The sequence below is a fragment of the Aphidius gifuensis genome, linkage group LG5, assembly GCF_014905175.1.
Source record: "Aphidius gifuensis isolate YNYX2018 linkage group LG5, ASM1490517v1, whole genome shotgun sequence".
Lineage (NCBI taxonomy): Eukaryota > Metazoa > Arthropoda > Insecta > Hymenoptera > Braconidae > Aphidius > Aphidius gifuensis.
In genome coordinates this window covers 2,931,951-2,956,384 of record NC_057792.1, presented here as the reverse complement: position 1 = coordinate 2,956,384, position 24,434 = coordinate 2,931,951, and the positions used below count along the sequence as shown (strand labels likewise).

The window sequence follows — 24,434 nt, the reverse complement described above, 5'->3', positions numbered from 1 at the left end:
AATTTCCAAGAAATGAAAAATACGTTTATGTTTTGTATAACATCATTCTTGATAAAAACATCAAACAACGAAACATGGAATTTTTTGACAATCCCAATTGGATTATGACAAAATATTTACTGTCTGTGTTAGGTGGTTGGCCTCTTCAACAAGCAACTATTGGTCGTACAATATTAAGAACAGTTATTGTTTTACTTGTGATTAGTTCACTTTTACCACAAGTAATTTTTCATTATGTTTTATTATCAAATTTAGTACTTTTATCAATAGAATATTGTTTTTTTTTTTACAAAGCTGTTCATAGTATTTACCCGATTGAATGACATCGATACTGTCATCGAATCATCAGCAATTGCATTTGTACATTTTATATCAATAACAAATGCAATTTACTGTTTTTTAAACACTGAAACGGTAAAGATAAAATATATAAAAATTTCAATGATGATAAATGAATAGCTTAATAGATATTTTTTGATTTTTAAGGAGAAAAAATTACTCATTCAAATAAAAAATCTATGGGAATCACGATTATCAGCAATTGAAAGAGGGTATTTAGAAGTTTATGGAAATGCTGGAAAAAAAATAACTCATATATACGCAAGTGAGTATTATAATTAAGCTAATGATAAGTTAATAAATAAATTTATTTTCATTAAATCAAAGTTAGTATATATACAACTGGAATGATAACATTATCAACAACAATAGCACCAAAATTACTTGATATTATTTTACCTCTCAATGAAACACGACCAACAGTCTTTCTCTATCCAGCTGAATATTTTATTGATGAAGAAAAATATGCAATGTTTATATTGATACATTCTTGGATTTTAACACCAATTCAATCTACAATTATCGTTGGATTTGATACATTGTATGCTCATTATGTGCAACATTTATGCAGCTGGTATTTAATTGTCGGGTAAATTTAATAAAATTAAAAAAAACAATATCGAAAATTGCAGTGTGTTAATATGTAATAATTTTTTCTAGACATAGAATGAAAAATATATCTACAGCATTAGATAAAATAAATAAAAATAATAATTTATTTGATGAAAATAAAAGAATCATTTTGTCATTTGAAAAATGTATTAATGAACATATTAAAGCTCTTGAGTAAGTGAAAAGCTTTTATATTTAATAAAACCCAATTATGATAATTAATAAAAATTTTTTTCTTTTCATTTTAATCAAGCAAGATTTACATCGAATATACAATCAATATACGGTACTCCACTTTTTTTTATAATTGGTTTTAATATGATCCAAATCAGCATGACAGGTTGTCATGTTCGTAAAAAAGATATTTATAAATTTTCTTTTAGTTATTGATTGTTGACCTGTGTTAATTTTTTAAATAAAATAAATTTTAATTCACAGACAATATCAAAAATTGATGATCCTCCAGAAGCATTTAGATATGGTGCATTTACAATTGCGCAATTTGTACATTTATTTTTCTTAAGTTGGCCGGGACAAAAAATAATTGATCATAGTGGTGAATTATTTGAAGCAATGTAAAAAATAATAATTAATTTTTCGTACTTTATAATAATTTTATATATTTATAAATTTTATTAATACTTAGATATGAAACTCGTTGGTATGATTTACCAGGAAAAACAAAGGAATTGATGATTCTTATAATGATAAAATGTCAAACACCATGTGTCATTAAAGCTGGAAAAATTATTGAAGTGTCATTAGAAAGCTTTGCAATTATTTTAAAAACATCTATATCATATTTTACTGTTTTTACATCAATGCAATGATAATTTTTATAGATGAAAATAATATAGTAAAATTTTTAGAAGTTATAATGATATAGATGAAAAATTTCTTAGACAATTTTAGATAATTTTTTTGTTATTTTATCTGTCATTGTTTGTTACGAATATTTATGATTTGTTATATCTATCAGTCTAAATAATTAAATAAAAGTACATAAAAAAATTTCAAAGAATCTATTACTAAGAGGAGTAGATATTTGAATTTAAATATACTGGTGCTCAGTGGTGCTAAGTTGGTTGATGATGAGCACACTTTGACATCGTTTTTTGACATCATAAAATGATTAGCATGATTTATAGTGATTACTGATTATTATGACTGTCTAGATCATTTATTCATTTACTCAATTAATCAAGTGCTTAATTAGTGATAAATTAATTGCTAACCTCAGTGAAAAAAAAATTAAATTAAAAAATAGTTGAAAACAAAATTATATTCATTGTGATTTTGTTTGACAGAAAAAAAATATACAAAATTAAACGTGTTAATTTTGTTGTTTATTTTATTCTCATATAAATTATTAATAAATAAAAATTGTCATTAATTTGAAGAGAAATACTAAAGGTAATTTATATTTATATAAAAAAATAATGAATCAAATATTTAATATATTTTTACATAGTAGAAATAGATATTCAATTAAAATTTTAAGGTTATGTTTATGCTTAAATATTTTATTTTAAACATTATTTTTTTTTGTTTATTTTTTTTTAGATAAGTGTTAAATTAAATTTTTCGTGTAATGGATAGACACATTAACAGATTGATAATTCCAGAATCATCGGAAAAAAGTTTAACACGTGCAATAAGTTATTCTGATCTAGCAACAAGTCGTAGATTTTTTTTTCAACAATCTGAAAATTCAAATGGACTTATAAAACAATACAGCTGTGAACAAATATTTGATAAAGAAACAAAATTAAGGTAATTAAATAATAATAATTATTATATTAAATAAATTCTTTTTTGTATTTTGGTTTGATTATGAATTTTATTTTCATGATAAAGACACATCAAAGTATCAACAACAATAAAACCATCACAACAAAATTCATTAACATGTTGGCGACCAAATGTCAATCGTTTTGATTCAGTTGAAAGTCCTGGATGTTATAATAATATAACAGATAAAAATTTCGATGATGTTACAGATAAATTACTTCCCATGATTGAACTTGATGGATTAAAAATATCAGATGAACCAATAACAAATAAATCAACAATATTATCACATAAAAAATCAAAAAGTGATAATATTCATGATATTGTTGATATTTTACCTCAAAAATTACAGCTAAATACAATAAATAAACAAAAAAAAAACAATTATCAGAATGATAATCTTGAATCATCAATAATTGATAAAAAAATAACAAATATTGATAAAACAAAATTTAAAATAAATAAAAAAACATTAACATTATATAAAAATAATAAAAAAATGTTAATGAAAATATTATTTTTTTGTTTAATAATAATTGCATCAGTACTAACATCAAATTTCATTTCTGATTTAACATCAAAACCATTTAATTTTAAAAATTCAACAATTGAATTACGTAATAATGTTTATGGACAATTTGAAGCTGTTGAAAAAATTATAAATTATGTTGATAATAATTTAAATAATTTTACAGTTATAACAATTATTGGTGGTACTGGTGTTGGCAAGACATTAACAGCAAGTATTATTAAAAATAATTTTCCATTTAAACAATATATATTTGAATATTATTCACCATTAAATCAAAAATTATTTCCATCATTATCATTTTTTTATTGTAATTTAATTATACTGGATAATCTCAGAAACACTGATCTTCCAGTTATGATTAATTTTATAAAATATTGGCAAGATCAAGAAAACAAGCCATGTACAATGGTACGTTATTTATTTATTTATTTATTAACTAGAATATTAAAACAAGAAATAATTATTAATTTGGTTTTTTTTTTGTAGATATTGGCTATTTTTAATCCTGAAGAAACAAATAATAATCTAGAAAAAATTATTAATCTAGAAAATAGTCAAATGAATATGCAAAAAATTTTTAATAATGAAAATATTCAATCAGAAATTGTTGTCTACAAGCCATTGGATGATGACACACTTGATAAATGCATTGAAAAAGAAGCAAGTTTAATCAAAACCCAATTAACATTCCAACAATTGCAGGATATTCGTAGCCATTTAATAACAGCACAGAGTGGCTGCAAAGGTGCTCATGCAAAAGTTGCTCTAGTCGCTTAAAAAGTCAATTAAAAAAATAATATATATTTCTAAAAAGTTCGTAAATATATTTATAAACATAAGGTAAAGAAAAAAAAGGGTTAAAAAAAATAAAAATTGCTCAATTTAATATTTTTTTAAAGCTAATTTTTTATATTTCTTTTCTATTTTTTATTACTTTCACATGTATCATTGTACATTTGCCTTAAATAATAATAAAAACTATATTATTATAATGATTATTTTCTATTTTTGTTATTGATTATTAAAGAAATAAAAAAATGATTAAGGCTGAAAGTAATTTTAATGATGCTAATCATTTTAAAATAATTTTAAGACAAAATTGGTTTGAGATATTTTCAGAATGGTATTTCCTTATTTTTTAAAGACTATTTATTATTATTATTTTCATGATTATCAATTATGTTGATTGGTTGAATTTAATGATTTGAAATACATATACATGAAGAGAATAATAATAATATTAATATTTAAAATAAAAAAAAAGGAAAATTATAATGTCGTGAATTTTCTTATTTGTATTATCACATTTCACTTTTCTGATTATTGCTGCATGTTTCAATTGGTGATCTATACAAATTGTAGGAAAGTTAAATAAGCATTGCGTTACACATTGCGTTCTTAATGTTATGCAAAATGATAATAAAAAAATAAATAAATAAAAGAGAAATAAAATGAAAAAAATAAATTAATTTAGAGTAAATGTAGAGTAATTTAATAATCATATTCATATTTTTTTTTTAACACAAAATTAATTATTAAATATATATGATATTGTTAAATATATAAATAATTAATTAATGTTATTAAACAGTAATTTTAATTATATCAATAATAAAAAGAAAGATGAAAAATTACTCAATAAGAAAAATAAAAAGTTACTCATCAATATGATGAAATAAAAATAACAAACCAACAATAATTAACATGGATTATAGTTTTAGTCAGGCAAACAAATGTTTATTTTAATTATCCATTAAAAAAAAAGTGAAATTTATTTTTTTTAAATAGTTTTTTATATGTTATTTAAAATAATAAAAAACGCGATAATATTTTTTAACATAAAAATCGATAGTTTGCATGACTTGATTTAATTGATTTAAAAATCTTTTTAAATATCAAAAAAATTTTCTCTACCTTTCTATTTATAAAACAGAAAAAGTTGAAATATTAATTTAAAAAAAAAAATATAATTATTTAAACAATTGATACATAAAGCTTTAATTTAAAATGAGATTAAAATTTTTAATTTCATGACAAGATTATTATCTCAGTCTTGCTAATTTTCGTTGCATCATTAATTTTATAAATTAATTTTTAAAATCATTATTTCATTTTGTCATAAATTTTCAACATTTCCGTGTTAGATAATTATCAAAATTGAATATAAAAAAAAAAAAATGAATTCTTCAATCAATATCATTAATCAATGTTAATTTTATAAATTTATTTGGTAATAATTATAATTACTATTATAAAATTTTTTTTTTTTATTACTATTTGTGAAAATTAATTTATTAATTTTTCTTTATTTATTTTTATTAAGCCAGCTGATTGGATGATGTATTAAATTTATGAAAAAACCTACATATAATTCGTCCATGTCTGGGGAGGTAAAAGAGGTTCTCCTTGAAATTATAAAAGAGTGATCAATTCCAATAAAGGGGCAGTTGCGTTCAAGTGTTCTTCATCGAAACAACTACTAGGGTATGTTAGCAATTTATTAATTTTTTTAGTGTTAAAATTAAAAATTAAAATCATAAAATTAAATTAACTATTAGTGTTTTTTAATATTAAAAAAAAAAAAAGTAAAAATTTTGTTTTAAAATTGATAATTAAAGGGGAAAAAATAGCAACAATCGAAACAGTATTAATATGTAATCGAAAAAAAATTTCTTCAGAGTGTTTGTGATCTATTCGATTCAATTTTTATTTGTCATTTTAAATAAATAATAAATTTTTTATCATTGATATTAAAATTATTATTAAAACATCATCAAGTTTATTATTTAACTTAACAATTTTTATAATAATTATACAATAATTAACAAGTATAAAAAAAAATATATAAATTAAATAATATGCTGAATAGAAATTAGTTCAAGATCGAAATAGAAAAAAAAAAAAGTAGAGTAATATTTTCAATGATATATATATAATTTATTTATTTAATCATACAATGATATAATAATATTTTTATGCGATAATATATTTATATAGTTATTACAGCATGATGATAACTGAATTTTCGATATTACGTTGTTTATAATGTAATGTTGTATTATGATATCTCATTAATAACCGCAAACATCAAAGCCAATTACCACTTTCTCTATCAGAACGAACAAATAGTTAGTGTATTTACAAAAAAAAAATACTATTACGTTATTCAGTGAATTGTAGAGATATGTAATTTTTAATTTTTATATATAAAAAAAATTAATTTCATGTTTATTCTTTAAAACAAAAAAAAAATTAATTTTGAATAATTATTATCAATTTTTTAAGCTCAAAGAAAAAAATAATTTTGCTCGATTAATTATTTGAATTAAAATACCAAGTCGTAATAGTCAAAATAAAAGAAAAAAAAAATTCTATATCAATTATTTATAAACTACATTTAAATATAAAAAAAAATAACACGTAAAAATTTTTAACATAGTTGAACTGACCTGAAATTTATGACTTTCTATGCGGAAAAGTATCAATTGCTTTTTATTTCATTGACTGGTTTTTTTTTTAGTAATTTTATTATTCAATGATAAATTGATAGTTAAAACTAATAATAATACAGTTATCATAATTTTAATCTTTTAAATGTTTTATTTTAAATTAATAATGATTAGTTTTAGACGGATGTAAATTATTAATTTAATACATTTATTGAATACAAAATAAATAAACTTACCTTGTCGATACTATTTTTGTTAAATTTATCTCATTTATATACTCAAATTAAATTCATGATTACTCGAGGACAATAGACTTTTGCATAATTTCTATATGACCCTCATAAATTCTATTTATTTTAAACTGAATTTTAATTAAAAGAAATTAAATAAATAATAATTTTTTTATCTATAATTTAAATTAAAATATCATTTTATTTATAATTTTAAAATGTTAATTTTACAAACTATTAAATAATATTATTGCAATGTAATTTAAAAAAAAAATAAATTACATATTTTTATTATTTTTAAATTCTAATAGCTTATTAAATTTTTTTTCTAAAAAAAAAATATGATATTCAAGTTTTTTTGCAATTTTTTACCAATTGATTTTGAATAATTTAAAATAATCTAAACATAAATTTCTCCAAATAAATTCAAATTTAATATAAATTTAAAACAAATTTCATATTTCAAAATTTTGAAAGAAAAAAAAAAATTATCCATGAATTAAATTCACGCTCGAAATGAGTTTTTAATGTTCTTTTTTTTCCATGATTAAAACAATATAGAAAAAAATTAAACAATTATAATAATCTTGATTAAAAAATATCATTTGCAAATTATTTATAATTTTTTCTCTTAATCATGTCCCAGTGACTCAGAGAACAAAGATGAGTTGAACAACCCATGTTCTGAGGTAAATAAAATTACGTAAATAGAGAAAGTTGTTTCGTAATAATGAAGAAAAAAAAAAAAACATACATGTATACACTTTTTCAACTTGCTTGGTTCACCGATTCATGGAGTTCGATCACCGTTGCATTATACAAAATTACATATTTTATTATGTCATAAATGTAGATTATAAACTGGTCCTCCAACTGTTCGACATTTGCCTCAAACAAAAAAAATTAATAAAATAAAAAATAAAGAGGTTAACCAGTCTTTCTTATTACAAATATATTTATTTTAATTTTATCCCATTTCAAGGTCTTCTTCTTTCACTTTCAATAAAATTGCTAAAAACCCACTTTCATCAAAATTCATAAACTCAATAAACATCAGCTGAGATAAATGTAAATTAAATTTAAAAAAAAAAATTACAAAAATCATTCATAATATTTTGTTATTATTTAAATAAAATATATATTAAATTTTATATTTATTTTAATCATAAAATTATGAATTTTTATTTTAATAATAAATTTTTTATTTAAAATGTCTCAAAATAATGGGCTATTTAAAAATATTTATAAAAAATTATGATTTTGTAATAATGAATGTAAAGGTCAGTAATAGAATTTGATTTTTGTTAATGTTTCGATTATGTCACGTGTTACAAATGGAAATTACGCCCATAATAATTTTTTTTTTTTTTTGAATTAAGTTAAAAAGGAGATTGAGATTAGTCGATACTTCACTTGTTGATCAGACAGCAACTTCAACGGATCGAAGCTATACTATTATTTTTTTTATAAGTAATAAAAAAATTAAAATACCTCATTTTTATACAGTGAAAATAGAGTTATATCAATCAGTTTTTAGTTTGATAATATAATACCAAAAATAAAGAATTAATATTGAATTAAAAAATAATTTTTTGTTTTTTTTAAATTGAATATTACGTTTATTTTATAAAATTACTAACGATAATTGTTTTAACCATTTATAAATTTATTATTTATTTTTTAAAAGTATTTTAAAAATATAGTTGTTAGTGACATTTATTTTTTAGGTTTCTTGGAGACAAGTAATCCTGTTCAAAGTAAAAAAAAATAATAAATAAATATGAAGGAAGATTTGACAATTGAGTGGGTCACTGCAGCTGATGACTACAAATGTAAATTATCATCTGAAACACAAAAAATTGCAAAAGATGAACTTCGTGAGGATAAAAATACTCGTGATCAAGCACTTCAACAAATGCGTGATTGGATTAAAATGAATCCACGTATTGAAAATTCACGTTTAGGTAATTTTTAAAATTTTTAAATAACATTTTCGTAATATTATTATATTTCTATTGGCTACACAGTATTTCGAATTAAATAAATTAATAATTTTTATATAAAAATTAAATTTTTAAATACAGATGCAAAGTGGTTACTTCGTTTTCTTCGTACAAAAAAATTTAATGTACCAATGGCACAAGAAGCAGCTGAACGATATCTTTTATTACGACAAGCATATAATCCTGCATTCAACAACTTGGATATAGGTGAACCAGTCATGGATGAATTACTTTCCCTTGGGTATGTTCAAACACAAAAAAAAAACACACTTAAAAAAAAGAAAATGAGTTATTTATACGCTCAATTTACACACCTGTAATTTACACATATTATTTTTATTAAAAAAAAAAAAGAAAAACCTTTTTTTATTCATTTTCTCTTTTAGATATATTTTTGCAGTTCCTGGACGTGATAACAAAGGACGTCGAGTTATTGTTGCTAGACCTGGTTAGAAAATAAATATAAGAAAATTAATTTAACAAGAAAAAAATAAAATTAAAATTTTTTATAAATTAATTTCAGGTGTTTTTGATCCTTATAAATATACAAATGCTGATATGTGTAAAATTCATGCAATAACATATGAAGCATTGATGGAAGATGAAGAAAATCAAATTCGTGGTTTTGTACATTTTGCTGATGGTGGTGGTGTTAGTTTTCCACATTTAACATTATTTACACCACGTGAAGCTGTTCGTATTGTTAAAAATGGAGAGGTAATTTAAATTTTTTTAATATTTAATTTATTTTTAATCAATCAATTACAAAATTATTGCAGAATATATTTTTAAAAATATTTAAATCTTTTAAATTCAAATATATTTTGTAACACTTTCTTCGTTGAATACGGTCCAAGGACAAGTTTACATAATACTTTCGTTGAATAATATATTGTTAAATTTATGAATAACCAGTTTCAGTCTTGTCCTTTTTTTTTTTTTTTTGGGTCATAAATTATTATTATAATTATTTTTCAAATGATTTTGTATGTATGTTTTTTTGGCTCATAATTACATACACTTTAATTTATTTTTATTTATTGTTTAATAATGATTTCTATTTATAAATTTGTTTGCTTTGTTAGCGTACTGTACCAATGAGACACAAAGAAGTGCATGCTATTAATGTTCCAAGCTCATTGAAATTTGCATTGGACTTTGGTATGTCATTAATATCTGAAAAAATACGTAAACGTATTAAAATATATACAAGTTTAGAAGATGCATTGAATAATAAAATTGATGCCAGTATGTTGCCAAAAGAATATGGTGGTACAATGCCAATGAAAGAGATGATTGGTAAATATATTTTGTTATTTAATAACTTATTTTATAATTTAATTAATAAGCATTTTTTTCTACTTTAAAAACGAAACTTGAGGCTTCGCTTCTTATAATTCTAAATAATGTGGGTTTGATTTTTCAAGTAATCATTTGATATATTAATTTAATTTACAGAATTATGGAGAAAAGAATTGATTGAAATTCGTCCAACATTAATTTTACATGATAAAATGAAAGTTAGAACACATTTGTATTCAGAAAAAGCACGTGAAGGTGCAATATCAGCATTAAAACAAGGTTTTGGTTGTCAAGATGTAAGCTCAACTGATTCAACATTACATGGAATCACTGGATCCTTTAGGAAACTTGAAGTTGATTAATTTATAATTTTAAAATTTATTTTTACAAAATATTTTCAATAATAATTAAGCCAAATTTCTTAAATAGAATATAAATATAATTTTTAAAGTAGTATCACCTAAGATGTGTTCACATCATTATATAATTTTAGAAAAAATTAAATTCAACTATCATTTTTTTAAAATTCATTATATAATTTTTAATATTTTTCTCTACAATATTTTGTGATAAATAATTACAAAAGTTACATGCACTTGGGTAAAAGAAAAATAATAATTAAAAAATATTTTTAATTTTCGTTTAAATGTAGATAAGAATTTTTTGATGTTGTTTGATTATCTGATTTCATTTGTATTTCACAATATTGATTTTTTTTTTTCAGTACAATTCTAGGTTTATTGAACAATCTTTTAATTCAATAATAAATTTCCAGTAATTTAGAATTATAGAAAAAATTATTAACAGGTAATTAAACAAGATGATAAATATTATTTTAAAATAATCAATTGTTATCAATTATTTCGAAATAAAAATTACAATTATAATAAAAATAATTTGATGAAAAAAACTGAATGTTTATTAATTTTTTTTTTTTTTCAATATTTTAATAATCATTAATCCAATTATTTATTATTGAACTATATATTTTCCTAGTTTGTACGAGTTCTTCAGTATCACCGGGTAGTTCTGGGCCTAAATCGTCACAATGAGAAGTACCTATCAGTCAAAGAAAAAGATAAAAAATTACAAATGATTGATTAATTAAAAAAATAATTTTATAAAATTAAGTGTATACCTTTTATTAAAAATGCAGGTGAATAGTCATTGAGATTTTTTAGTACTGACAGTTTATGCCAAGGATCAACATCACCATTTATAAAGACGACATTTTTAACATCTGGTTTATTGCCACCATACATGACATTTGTTCTTCTAACACTTTTATTTAACAAATCAATGTCAAAACTGTTTAAAGGGGAATTAAAAAAAATTATATGTAATCATTATAAAGAAAAATGTATTTTAAATGATAAAAATATATTTACTATTTTCCATATAAATCAGTGCATATTTGAGTAAAAAGATCAAGATCGAAAAGCTTTCCAAATATTGAATTCTTTGAATTACTGGTTTGATAATAGCCATATTCAGTGCATGTTTGATAATACCAAAGTCTCACTAATAAATAAACCAATAAATTAGTATTGTATTAGTAGTATATATCTATTCATTATAAAAATATTTAAATAAATTGTAATTACTAATGATTAATTTGGAATTCCATGATGTGTTCTTGTATAATTTTAAAAATGAATTATAGTCCCAATCTTTACATTCTGGTTCTCTTATAATGGCAGCAATTCTATCAAATGATGAATTGTAAGATGGAGCCATCATTTTATCACAAATTTTCGATATATCAGATTTTCCATCTGGATATATTGCGTTGTACTGCACAGTTCCAGCAAAAATCTAAAAATTCAAATTAATATTTTTTTCAAGTATATTTATTAGTTTTATTTTTTAAATAAACAATTTTTTTTTTTCCGTACTTCAGCAATGGAATTCCCAATCCAGCCCATTTGCCCATCAATTGTTGCATTTGGTGTATCACAAAGACTAAAAATAAAAACAAATAAATATACTTAAATAAATAAGTTGAGAAAAAAAAAAAAATCGAAATCGAAATCGTATTACAAAATATAAAATAAAATTACTTGAAACTATTTTTAAGTTTTTCAAGACCACTTGGATTATTAATAAGACTTTCAATATAATCAAATGCTTCTTTGATATTTTCTGTACATTTTTTATCATATTTTTCAAGTGACTTAGCAACAACTTCATAATATTCTGCAAAAAAAAAAAAATTAATATAAATATTAAATGTATAAAAACCTAATGGAAAATTAATTTACCAAAAAAATCAGCTTTAGCAAGAATAGGTGCACTACTTGCAATAGCACCAGTAATCAAATGCGGATATTTAATTCTCATCCATGCAGCCATGTTCCCAGCATAAGAACCACCGAAAACAAATACTTTTGAATTAGGTATATTCAATTGTCTTTTTTTTGTTTCAATAAAATATGCAGCATCAGCAAGGGCTTGATCAACATTGAGAAATAGTAAATTTTCAACTGTGGTGTTTCTAAAATTTAAAAAAATCGGTAAAATTATTTTTTTAAAAATTATATAGACATGAGATAATAATGATGATTTAATTACTCGACTGGATGACTTTTTCCATAATAACGATGCTCAGTATAATACATAATTCCATTGTGTTTTTTTGCATTTTCATAAAGTTGTCCAACCAGAAGATATCCAGTTGTTATAGGCGATTCACCACCAAGCATAATAAAAATTGATCCATTACCATTGAAAAATTCATTATTTTCATAATATCTCATTTTCCAAGTGTTATTATTTGTAACATCAAAATGATCCAATGGCTGTTCAATCCATTTTTCATCAAATAAACGTTTACTTTTAACAATTGGCTCATTACGACCTTTATAATGAAAACCACGAAATCCAAAAGATTCAGTAGCAACACAAAAATATAATAAAACTAATAATACACTTGATCGAAACATTTTACTGTTGTAAATGAAAAAAAAAATTTATTCTCTCTTAACTTATAAGACCTGTTATCAAAATATATCAATTTTATCTGAAGTATTTTATCATAAATCATCATCTGATTGAGTCAATCGTGTCTGATGATGAAATAATTTTTTTGATAATTTAAAATTCAATAATATCATAGAAAAATAGAACGACTTGATTTTTTTTTAATTTTTAAGATTAATTGATAGTAATCAAATTAGATATCCAATATAAAATAATAAAAAAAAACCTAATTTATTAAATAAAACGAGAGATAGCATTTATTGATTTAATAATATCATAGAAAATCAGAACGACTTGATTTTTTTTTAATTTTTAAGATTAATTGATAGTAATCAAATTAGATATCCAATATAAAATAATAAAAAAAAACCTAATTTATTAAATAAAACGAGAGATAACATTTATTGATAATATTTTTATTTCATTCAGAATCAGTTGTATCCCAATTTTTATCATTATTATATTCATCACTTGATGATGACGTTGTAATTTTATCTCTTTCATCCCATTTTGATTTTTTAGCTTTTTTTCTTTTACTTTTTTTTCTATTTGTTGTTTTTAATTTTTTATGATGTCTACTTGTTGATGAACTTCTAGAAGAGCTACGATTATTTTCATTTTCTTTATCCCTGTGTTTGTGTTTTTTTGAATATTTTGATATTCTTTCATCATCAGATGATGAATCATCACGATTTTCTGATCTCGATGAGCTCCTTGAATGTTTTCTTGATGATCTAGACCTATGTGATCTTTGAGAACTTGATTTATGAGAACTTCTAGATGAACTACGATGATTATCAGGTGATTCTGACCATCTCCAATTGTCTCTATCACTTTTATGACTTCTTATTGAATCATCCCATGATGGTTTACTTCTAAAATAAAACAAAACAAAAAAAATAATCAAACAATAAATAAACAAGTAATCCAAACCTCTTGAATGATATCATATCTCACTTAATCAACAGACATCAATATAAACAAATAAAAAAATAAATAAACAAACCTCTTTTCATTACTCGAACAATCAACAGTATCTTCTTTTTTATTTAGCCATCTAGGTGGACTTTTAATGTCATAATGCTTATTATAATTTTTAAACGTATGAAGAAAATTACATGTTCTACCTTTTGGACATTTTGTTATACCACAAACAGCATTATTCCATGAATTAAAAAATATAAATTGACAATTTAATTGTCGTCCAGCATAATATCTACCATTTAAATTTCTCCATGCTCTAGCAGCATCTCTTTTTGAATAATATTCAATATAAACATTACCACGTAAATGATTACCAGAATTAAAACAACATTTTAAAGTTTTTATTTTACCATATAATTCAAATTCAGGTAATATATCGGTTAAAAAATCATTATAATCATTTTGTGTTTCATTTATTGAATATTCTAATGACACATCAGTATCATATTCATTTGAATTTTTTTCAAGTGAAAAATGATTATAAAAACCAGGTATCATTATGATATTACTTAGTGCATATTTACGATGATTTCTTGAGCATGTATCACCATATCTACATGCACCTGTTTTTGTATAAAATGGACATTGTTCTTTACTTGGTTGACTGTCTGTTATTGCTTTTAATATTTCAGGTGTTTTAGCACCATCATCAATATATGCTGTTATTTCATTTTTAATTATATTTTGACGTTCTAATTCTTCATCATTTTTACGTTTTATTTCATCATTTTTTAATTTTATTGATGCTTGTTTTAATTCAAATTCTTTTTTCATTAATTCATCTTGTTTTTGACGTTCTTGACGTGCCTTCATACGTTTTTCTTGTACAAGTTTAAATTCTTCTTGTGATTTTATCTAAAATAGATCATAAAAAATAATTAATAATTTATTGCTTATATTTATTTTAATTTTTAAGATATACCTAGTAATTATTTTATTATTTTTAATACCTCATTTTCTAGCCATAATTTTCTTTGTTTTTCAAGTTCTTCTTCTTGTTTTTTGTCATTTTCTTTTTCAATATAAGCCTGTTCTTCAATCCATTTTAAATAATTTTCACTTCTTTCAAGTGTCTTACGTAAATTAATTTCATCCTCATCACGTTCTTTAGCTAATTTTTTACGTAAGTTTCTACGACGTTCTTTTTTAGCTATTTTTCTCCATTCTTTGTGGCTTAATTTTTTTACTTCACTATTTTCCATTATGCAACTATTAATATAAACATAATTATTAATTTAATTGTTATTTCATTCATAATTTAGCTCAATAATTAAACTTACTTGTTTTTGAGTTTATTAAATCATTTGTTTTATTTTTAGTAAGTAATTAGCAGTAATAATTGAAAGATATTGTTAAATAATATCTTGATAAATATTTTATAATTATTTATTAATAACAATGACAATCACAACACACACATTGTGCCGGTGACATCTCAGCTGTTGTTGATATCAGCTGTTTTCTCCCTAGCGACTAAAAATAATACTATCAATAAAAAAAAAATTCTATTGATAATAATGATATCGTTATTATCGATTGGTTCAAAAAATATTTTAAATTTAAATTTAAATTGGCATTACGTATATTTATGGAAGGGTTTTTTTTTTTTTGGTAAATGTCGTATTTTTAAAATTATTATTATTTTTAAAAGAATGGAATTTTTAATTACAAATTAGTAATGGAATTTTTTATCATTATTGTGTACGTAAATGAAATATAAATAATTACACAGTGTTTATAAAAAAAACAAACTTTATAGAGTCGATTTTAGATGTTTGTTTTTGACATAAAAAATGAATAATATAATTATAAGCTGAGTAAACATGAATTATTGTAATCGTTCAATTGAAATAATGGAAAAATAATAAAATATAATAAAACTGCTATCTTTGGTGACACGTGCATTGGCTAAACATAGTAGTTGACCTTCTAGTTTTATCATATTTCAGTGTCAAATGCGTATGCATATGTTGCTTATTAATTTTTGTTGATAACAAAATACAAAGTATTAGATATTTTTTTTAACATTGAAAATGGAAAAACAACATTGTATATACTTGACTAAAATAAAAAAAAAAATATTGTAGAGAAAAATTATGAATTATTATTATGTATGCCAATCTATTTATGAAGTTCGTTATTAACTGGATAACGATAAAAAAAAAAAAAACTATAAAAGCGTAGCTCGTTAAGGCGTAATTTATTTTCTACAAAAGTGTTTGGCAAGTGTTGAGGCAATCAAAAATGAAAGAAATATTGGGAATAATTTTTTTGATCGTATCAATAATAAATATATCGGAGAGTTCAACTTTTTTTGGTTTATTGACAGAATATGGGCTGAAGAGCAGTTATAAAATACATACTAAAACATTACCAACCAAAAGTGAATATGATTTTATTGTCGTTGGATCTGGACCTGGTGGTTCACCAGTTGCAAATCGTTTATCAGAAAATGGTACCTGGAATGTTCTTCTATTAGAAGCAGGCAAACCTGAAGGAATTTTCAATCAAATACCACTTTTAGTTGAAAATGCCCAGATGACTGATTACAATTGGGGATATCGAGTTGAGTCAGATGGTAAATCATGTCTAGGAATGAAAGATATACGTTGTACTTGGCCACGAGGAAAATCACTTGGAGGAAGTAGTACAATTAATAATCTCATACACACTCGTGGAAATAAATTAGATTTCGATGAATGGGCTAATTTGGGCAACTCTGGATGGGAATATGAAAATGTGCTAAAATATTTCAAGAAGAGCGAGAAGTTCGGTATTCCAGGTATGTAATTTCAAAACAAATAAATTTTTTTAAATGTACTATATTTTTTTTAACACAAAAAAAAACATTATAAATTTTAATATAGATATAGATGATTCATTTTATCACAATACCGATGGCAACGTTAATGTTGAATATTCTCAATGGAGAACTCCACTAGCCAAAACATTCTTAGACGCTGGTAAAGAACTTGGATATAATATTACAAAAGACTACAATGGAGCTGAACAAATGGGCTTTGGTTATGTACAGTTAGCAACAGATAAAGGTGCTCGTTGTAGTGCTTCAAAAGCATATCTTCGTGTCAAACGATCAAACCTTGATATTGTGCCAAGTGCTAGGGTGCTTCGAGTTCTTATCAACTCTCGCAAAGAAGCCTACGGTGTAGAATATGAAAAAGATGGAAAAAATTATGAAGTACATGCATCCAAAGAAGTAATTCTTTCAGCTGGAACAATTGATACAGCAAAACTATTGATACTATCGGGAATTGGACCAAAGGATCACTTGGATGAGTTGGAAATACCACTTGTAAAAGATGCTAAAGTTGGTTATAATCTACAAGAACATGTTGCATTTTGGGGGCTAAATTTTATTGTTGATTCACCAGTGACTATTCTTCTTAGACGATTATTGAATCCTATAGTTTATGCTAAGTATCTTTTTCGAAGAACAGGTCCTCTTTCATCGCCTGGAGGGCCAGAAGCTCTTGCTTTCATTCAAACTAAATATGCTCAAGACGGCAGACCAGATATTGAACTACTTTTTGCTTCATTTGCGATAAGTTCCGATAAAGGGCTCGTAATAAAAAATGCTTATGGCATTTCTGATAGAGTTTTTGATGTAATTTTTAGGCCAAACTCAGGAAAAGATGTTGTGACAATTTGGCCAAGCATACAGCATCCTCGAAGTAGAGGTCGTATTCTATTAAAATCAAAAAATCCCTACGACGAACCAATCTTAAAAGGTAATTTTTTCGATGATCCTCTTGATCTTGATGTCATCGTTGAGGGTATAAAACATACGGTTGAACTGTTCAACACTAAAGCTTTTAAAAAACATGGAGCCAAGATAAACTCACTCAAAATCCCCGGTTGTGAGCAGTATGAATTTGGTACAGATGATTATTGGAAATGTGGAATTCTATCGATTCCAGTTATGGAAAATCATGAATGTGGTACAGCGAAAATGGGTCCAAAAGATGATCCAGATGCAGTCGTAGATCCCGAGTTAAAAGTATATGGTGTTGACCGTTTGCGTGTTATTGATGCTTCAATTATGCCTACAATTCCAGGTGGTCATATAACTGCCAGTGTTTACATGGTCGGAGAAAAAGGAGCAGATATGATAATACAGAAATGGCAAACTAAATCATAGTTTTATTAAACTAAATAAATTAATAATAAACTTAAGTTTAATTCCTATTATAAAAAGGACACTTGATTGCATTTTTTTTGTAATCTGATACAATTAATAAAATAATAATAAAATAATTTCTGTAATCTGATTATAATTACGGCCCTTTTAAAAAAATACCTCCTCTATTTTATAATACCCTGAAAATTTAAAAATTCGGCTATGTATTTTTTTTAAAAAAGATAAGTTCGTATCAGGAACATACAATAGGCGAGGAGGTATTTTTTTTTGGGGAAAATATACCTCTTCTAATTTATAATACCCTGAAAAAAAAAAATTTCGACTATGTATTTTTTTTAAAAAAGACAAGTTCGTATCAGGAACATAGAATAGGCGAGGAGATATTTTTTTTGTGGAAAAAATACCTCTTTTAATTTATAATAACTTGAAAAAAAAAAATTTCGACTATGTATTTTTTTTCGTGGAAGAAATACCTCTTTTATTTTATATTACCCTGAAAATTTAAGAAGCAAAAAGATATTTTGTATAGTGAAAAATTTACCTTCTCAATTTTTTTATTTAAAGCGTATCAGTTGTGACCGAAAGAAAATATATTAATTTTTATTTATAAAATAGTAATAAAATAATTTTTTAATATTCATCTCAAACATGGTGTGAATCTAATATCGCAGAGTTTATAAAAAATAATATTTAATCGATTTTAAGTGTTTGTCTTTTGCAAAAAAAAATATCACTTAAACGACCGAAAAAAAAGCTGATTCTTAAATATTATCTGTGTAAACATTAAACGTTTATTCAGGCCACGAGTTTATTAACAAATATGAATATCAAATTTGTTCAGTTGGAATATCCGACTGTGCACACTGCTAATTTTTTTTTCTTTCAGAATTATAAATTCATAGCAGTTTTATATTGAAATAATATGAAATAAAATTTTCCTATTATTCATGAAATCATTAATTTTAAAACTATAAAAATAATTCGTCCCTTATAAAAAATTTTTTAAGTCAAAAATAGAGACTTATACTTATTATTTACATACCTGCAAAGGATAAAATGCAAAAGTAAATCATCAATTGCAAGGCATAAGATATTTTATTATTACAGCTGTATAGAGTAATATATGTATGTCAATATTTATCATATTCGTTATTGTATGGATAATGAGAAAATAAGTACTATAAAAGTCCAGCTCATGCATGCTCGATCGGTATTATGCTAAAGTGTTTGGTTACTATCGATTAAATATTTTCCATCCATTTAAAAATGAGGGAAATATTAAGGCTTATTTTTTCAGTCATATTAATAATAAATTTATCAGAAAGTGCGACTTTTTTAGATTTGTTGAGGCAATATGGACTTGATCAAAGTTATCAAATAGCTACTAGAACATTACCAACTAAAAGTGAATATGATTTTATTGTCGTTGGATCTGGACCTGGTGGTGCTCCAGTTGCAAATCGTTTATCAGAAATTGGTGCCTGGAAAGTTCTTTTATTAGAAGCAGGCAAACCTGAAGGAATCTTTAATCAAATACCTCTTTTAACTGAAAATGCCCAGATGACTAATTACAATTGGGGATATCGAGTAGAGTCAGATGGTAAATCATGTCTAGGAATGAAAGATCTACGTTGCACTTGGCCACGAGGAAAATCACTTGGAGGTAGTAGTACAATTAATAATCTTATACACACTCGTGGAAATAAATTGGATTTCGATGAATGGGCTAACTTGGGCAATTATGGATGGGAGTATGAAAAAATTTTAAAGTATTTTAAGAAGAGCGAGAGGTTCCGTATTCCAGGTATGTACAATTAAATTTTTTTTAAAAGTTTTTCATATATTTTAAAGAGACAAAATTAAACATTTTCATATTTGTAGAAATACGTGATTCATTTTATCACAATACTGAAGGCAATGTTGATGTTGAATATTCACAATGGAGGACTCCATTAGCCACAGCATTCTTAGACGCCGGTAAAGAATGTGGATACAATATTACACAAGACTACAATGGAGCTGAGCAAATGGGCTTTGGTTATATACAGTTGGCTACTGATAAAGGTGCTCGTTGTAGTGCATCAAAAGCATATCTTCGTGTCAAACGACCAAACCTTGATATTGTACCAAGTGCTAGAGTGCTTCGAGTTCTTATTAATTCTCGCAAAGAAGCCTATGGTGTGGAATATGAAAAAAATGGAAAAAAATATGAAGTACATGCATCCAAAGAAGTAATTCTTTCAGCTGGGACAATTGATACAGCAAAACTATTAATACTATCGGGAATTGGACCAAAGGATCATTTGAATGAGTTGGGAATACCACTTGTAAAAGATGCTAAAGTTGGTTATAATCTACAAGAACACATTGCATTTTGGGGACTGTCTTTTATTGTTGATTTACCAGTGACTATTCAATTTAAAAGATTTATAAATCCTAAACTATATTCTGAGTATTTTTTCCGAAGAGAGGGACCTCTTGCATCACCTGCAGGGCCAGAAGCTATTGCATTTGTACAGACCAAATATGCACAAGATGCCAGACCAGATATTGAGCTCCTTCAAATTTCAGCTGCAATGACTTCTGATAAAGGACTCTTTTTAAGAAAAGGATATGGTGTTTCTGAAAGAATTTATAATGCAATTTATAAACCACTTGAAGGAAAAGATTTAGTTACAGTTTGGCCAAGTTTACAGCATCCTAAAAGTAGAGGTCGTATTTTATTAAGATCAAAGAACCCCTATGACGAACCAATTTTAAAAGGTAATTTTTTCGATGATCCTCTTGATCTTGATGTCATCGTTGAAGGTATCAAACATACAGTTAAATTGTTTAATACTAAAGCCTTAAAAAAATATGGAGCAAAAATAAATTCACTCAAAATACCCGGTTGTGAACAGTATGAATTTGGCTCAGATGATTATTGGAAATGTGGAGTTCTATCAATTCCAGCTATGGAAAATCATGAATGTGGCACAGCAAAAATGGGTCCAAAAGACGATCCAGATGCAGTTGTAGATCCCGAATTGAGGGTGTATGGTGTCAATCGTTTGCGTGTTGTTGATGCTTCAGTTATGCCTTTAATTCCAGATGGCCATATAACTGCCAGTGTTTACATGGTCGGAGAAAAAGGAGCAGACATGATCAAAAATACATGGCAAACAAAATCATAATTTTTTGTTTTTTAATTAATACAACATCAATTTAACAGACTCATTTATTTTTTGTTCTAATTTCTATATTTTATGTAGATATATTTTTTTTTTGTTTTTATCAATAAAAAATATTTTGAATTTATACACTAAAGAGCAAGCAAGAATTATTTCAATTTAATTTTTTTGTTTTACTGTCTATATCATTTATTTATCCAAGCTTTTTTTAATCAATACTCGTCACGATAATTTTAATTTGATTTTTATTTTAACATTTTATATTTTAAACACGCATATGCAAGCATATTTAAATTAAATTAAATTTATTTAATTTAATGTTTTATAAGATTCAGCTAATATTAATTTAACGACACATTTTCGACAAAAACACATGCTGTTAAAACAGTTCAGTCATACGTGAACCCAGCAGATAATACAAACAAAATTTACATAAGATTTTTATTATCTTTTCGTCTGATTTTTTACACGCATATAAATGAACGTTTCGAATATTTTTTAATAAATAATTTTGAAAGATGAAGGACATCAGAGGAATATTTATTCCGCTGATACTCTTGATAAGCAATTCAGAGTGTGCCAGTTTTTTTGATCTATTATCAAGTTATGGACCTGAAGACAGCTACGATATTCCTAGAAAAACATTGCCTTCTAAAAATGATTACGATTTCATTGTCGTCGGTGCGGGCCCTGGTGGTGCAACAGTAACAAATAGACTTTCTGAGAATAAAAATTGGAATATTTTGCTGCTTGAAGCAGGTCAACCTGAGGGAATTATCAATCAAATACCACTGAGTACAATTGCATTTCCAGCTGGTGACTATGACTGGGGATATCGGCTACAGACAGATGGTAAATCATGTCTAGGAATGGTTGACGAGCGTTGCACTTGGCCACGAGGTAAATCACTTGGTGGAACTACTACAATCAACACTATGGTTTATACTCGAGGAAATAAATTAGACTTTGATAAATGGGCTGATATGGGTAACTATGGATGGGACTTTAAAAATGTCTTGCCATATTTTAAAAAGAGTGAAAAATTTCGTATACCAGGTGTGTTTAATAAAAATAATAATACAGAAATTTTGTGATAATATTTTTTAAATTTAATATTAAAATTTTTGTCGTTAGGTATATTTGATCCAGCTTATCATGGCTATAATGGTAACGTTGATGTAGAGTATCCACAATGGCGGACTCCATTTGCAACAGCTTTTCTAGAAGCTGGACAAACACTTGGGTACAATATTACTGATGTAAATGGAGCAGATCAAATTGGCTTTAGCTATATTCAACTGACTTCAGATCAAGGTGCACGTTGTAGTGCTTCCAAAGCATATCTACGTATTAATAGATCAAATTTAGATATTGTAACAGGTGCTAGGGTACTTCGTATACTTATTAATTCTCGCAATCAAGCTTACGGTGTTGAATACGAAAAAAATGGTATAAAATATAAAGCTTATGCATCAAAAGAAGTGGTACTTTCTGCTGGAACAATTGATTCAGCAAAGCTATTAATGTTGTCTGGCATTGGACCTAGAGATCATTTAAACCAGATGGGTATTCCAGTAATTAAAGATGCCAAAGTTGGCTATAATCTTCAAGAACACATTGGATTTTGGGGATTATCTTTCGTGGTTGATTTACCAGTGACAATTATATTAAAACGAATTTCTGATTCTTCAATTCTTCTTGATTATATTTTTCATAGAAAAGGACCAATTTCATCACCAGCTGGAGCAGAAGCAATTGCATTTATGAAAACAAAATACTCGGAAGATTCAAGACCTGATGTTGAACTTTTTTTATTGGCAGCTGGTCTTAATGCTGATAATGGGAGAGTATTTAGAAAAGGCTATGGTATTACTGACAAAGTATATGATGCTATTTACAAACCAATTGAAGGAAGAGATACAATTACTATTTTACCTGTTGGTCACAATCCTAAAAGTAGAGGTAGAATTTTATTAAAATCAAAAGACCCATATGACAAGCCAATTATTAATGGTAATTTTTTTAATAATACAATGGACATTGAAGTTTTATTAGAAGGAATAAAATATGCAATAGAACTTGTTAATACTGAGCCATTTAAAAAATACGGAGTTCAAATAAATAGCCTTAAAGTTCCAGGCTGTGAAAAATTTGAATTTGGTTGTGATGATTATTGGAGATGTGCAATTAGACAAATACCACTTATGGAAAATCATGAATGTGGTACTATTAAAATGGGTCCAAAAAATGATCCAAATGCAGTTGTTGATCCTGAATTAAGAGTTTATGGTATCGATTATTTGCGTGTTGTTGATGCTTCAGTTATGCCTGTTATTCCAGTTGGACATATAACTGCTGATGTTTATATGATTGGAGAAAAAGGTGCAGACATGATTAAATATACATGGCAATAAAAATTAAAAATTCATTAATTATTTATTTTAATTTAATTGAAATAATAAATAATTATTTTAATTTAAAAAGGAATAATATTTCATGAATTAATTTTATTTTAATTGATTTAATTTAATTTATGTAATTGATTAATTAAATTAATTATTAAATTAATTAATTTTTAATTTTAATTATTATTTATTTTAATTGAATTAATTTTATTTTAAAAAATAAAATTTATTTATAAAATAAAATTTATGTAAATGTCTCGATTGATTATAACGATTATATACCAAACACAGGCACTTGTCGCTCACGTTGGTGTGTTTATGCTCACCTGCAGGTAAAAAAAAATAAATAAATTATCAGCTACCTGCTATGTTGACCGTTGAACAGGTAGCTTTTTTATTCTCGACAAGTTTTTACACCTCTCAAAAGATATCTCTATCCATAAAAAAAATAATTTTTTTTCCAATAAAAAAAAAAACTT

The 24,434-nt window shown here is 24.8% G+C and overlaps 8 protein-coding genes across 8 annotated transcripts; 6 read left to right on the top strand and 2 right to left on the bottom strand.

Moving 5' to 3' along the window:
• The first annotated feature begins 686 nt into the window (after positions 1–686).
• LOC122856193 (odorant receptor 9a-like) lies at positions 687–1,781 on the top strand. The gene is made up of 5 exons (XM_044157887.1): positions 687–928; positions 1,000–1,125; positions 1,209–1,299; positions 1,390–1,526; positions 1,598–1,781. The coding sequence occupies exons 1-5, from the start codon at positions 687–689 to the stop codon at positions 1,779–1,781; spliced, it is 780 nt and encodes a 259-aa protein (XP_044013822.1).
• Positions 1,782–2,320: 539 nt separating this feature from the next.
• LOC122856192 lies at positions 2,321–5,695 on the top strand. Its single transcript, XM_044157886.1, has 6 exons — positions 2,321–2,364; positions 2,515–2,724; positions 2,809–3,112; positions 3,233–3,682; positions 3,761–4,114; positions 5,598–5,695. Exons 2-5 carry the CDS (start codon positions 2,543–2,545, stop codon positions 4,049–4,051), a joined length of 1,227 nt encoding a protein of 408 aa, XP_044013821.1. The 5' UTR covers positions 2,321–2,364; positions 2,515–2,542; the 3' UTR covers positions 4,052–4,114; positions 5,598–5,695.
• Positions 5,648–11,169, top strand: LOC122856856 (clavesin-2-like). The gene is made up of 7 exons (XM_044158728.1): positions 5,648–5,758; positions 8,681–8,917; positions 9,038–9,197; positions 9,343–9,404; positions 9,480–9,673; positions 10,042–10,255; positions 10,415–11,169. The coding sequence occupies exons 2-7, from the start codon at positions 8,734–8,736 to the stop codon at positions 10,618–10,620; spliced, it is 1,020 nt and encodes a 339-aa protein (XP_044014663.1). The 5' UTR covers positions 5,648–5,758; positions 8,681–8,733; the 3' UTR covers positions 10,621–11,169.
• Positions 11,168–13,200, bottom strand: LOC122856817 (putative serine protease K12H4.7). Its single transcript, XM_044158676.1, has 8 exons — positions 12,830–13,200; positions 12,520–12,752; positions 12,319–12,454; positions 12,154–12,220; positions 11,863–12,073; positions 11,647–11,779; positions 11,397–11,566; positions 11,168–11,317 (listed from the first exon to the last, which is right to left on the bottom strand). The coding sequence occupies exons 1-8, from the start codon at positions 13,198–13,200 to the stop codon at positions 11,205–11,207; spliced, it is 1,434 nt and encodes a 477-aa protein (XP_044014611.1). The 3' UTR covers positions 11,168–11,204.
• Positions 13,201–13,658: 458 nt separating this feature from the next.
• LOC122856191 (U2 small nuclear ribonucleoprotein auxiliary factor 35 kDa subunit-related protein 2) lies at positions 13,659–15,429 on the bottom strand. Its single transcript, XM_044157885.1, has 3 exons — positions 15,172–15,429; positions 14,244–15,076; positions 13,659–14,112 (listed from the first exon to the last, which is right to left on the bottom strand). Exons 1-3 carry the CDS (start codon positions 15,421–15,423, stop codon positions 13,659–13,661), a joined length of 1,539 nt encoding a protein of 512 aa, XP_044013820.1. The 5' UTR covers positions 15,424–15,429.
• A 747-nt stretch (positions 15,430–16,176) lies between these two features.
• On the top strand, positions 16,177–18,380 carry LOC122856190 (glucose dehydrogenase [FAD, quinone]-like). The gene is made up of 3 exons (XM_044157883.1): positions 16,177–16,180; positions 16,551–17,003; positions 17,089–18,380. The coding sequence occupies exons 1-3, from the start codon at positions 16,177–16,179 to the stop codon at positions 18,378–18,380; spliced, it is 1,749 nt and encodes a 582-aa protein (XP_044013818.1).
• A 1,211-nt stretch (positions 18,381–19,591) lies between these two features.
• Positions 19,592–21,677, top strand: LOC122856778 (glucose dehydrogenase [FAD, quinone]-like). Its single transcript, XM_044158607.1, has 2 exons — positions 19,592–20,184; positions 20,262–21,677. The coding sequence occupies exons 1-2, from the start codon at positions 19,647–19,649 to the stop codon at positions 21,551–21,553; spliced, it is 1,830 nt and encodes a 609-aa protein (XP_044014542.1). The 5' UTR covers positions 19,592–19,646; the 3' UTR covers positions 21,554–21,677.
• A 401-nt stretch (positions 21,678–22,078) lies between these two features.
• On the top strand, positions 22,079–23,964 carry LOC122856189 (glucose dehydrogenase [FAD, quinone]-like). Its single transcript, XM_044157882.1, has 2 exons — positions 22,079–22,606; positions 22,685–23,964. The coding sequence occupies exons 1-2, from the start codon at positions 22,420–22,422 to the stop codon at positions 23,962–23,964; spliced, it is 1,467 nt and encodes a 488-aa protein (XP_044013817.1). The 5' UTR covers positions 22,079–22,419.
• The last annotated feature ends 470 nt before the right edge of the window (positions 23,965–24,434 follow it).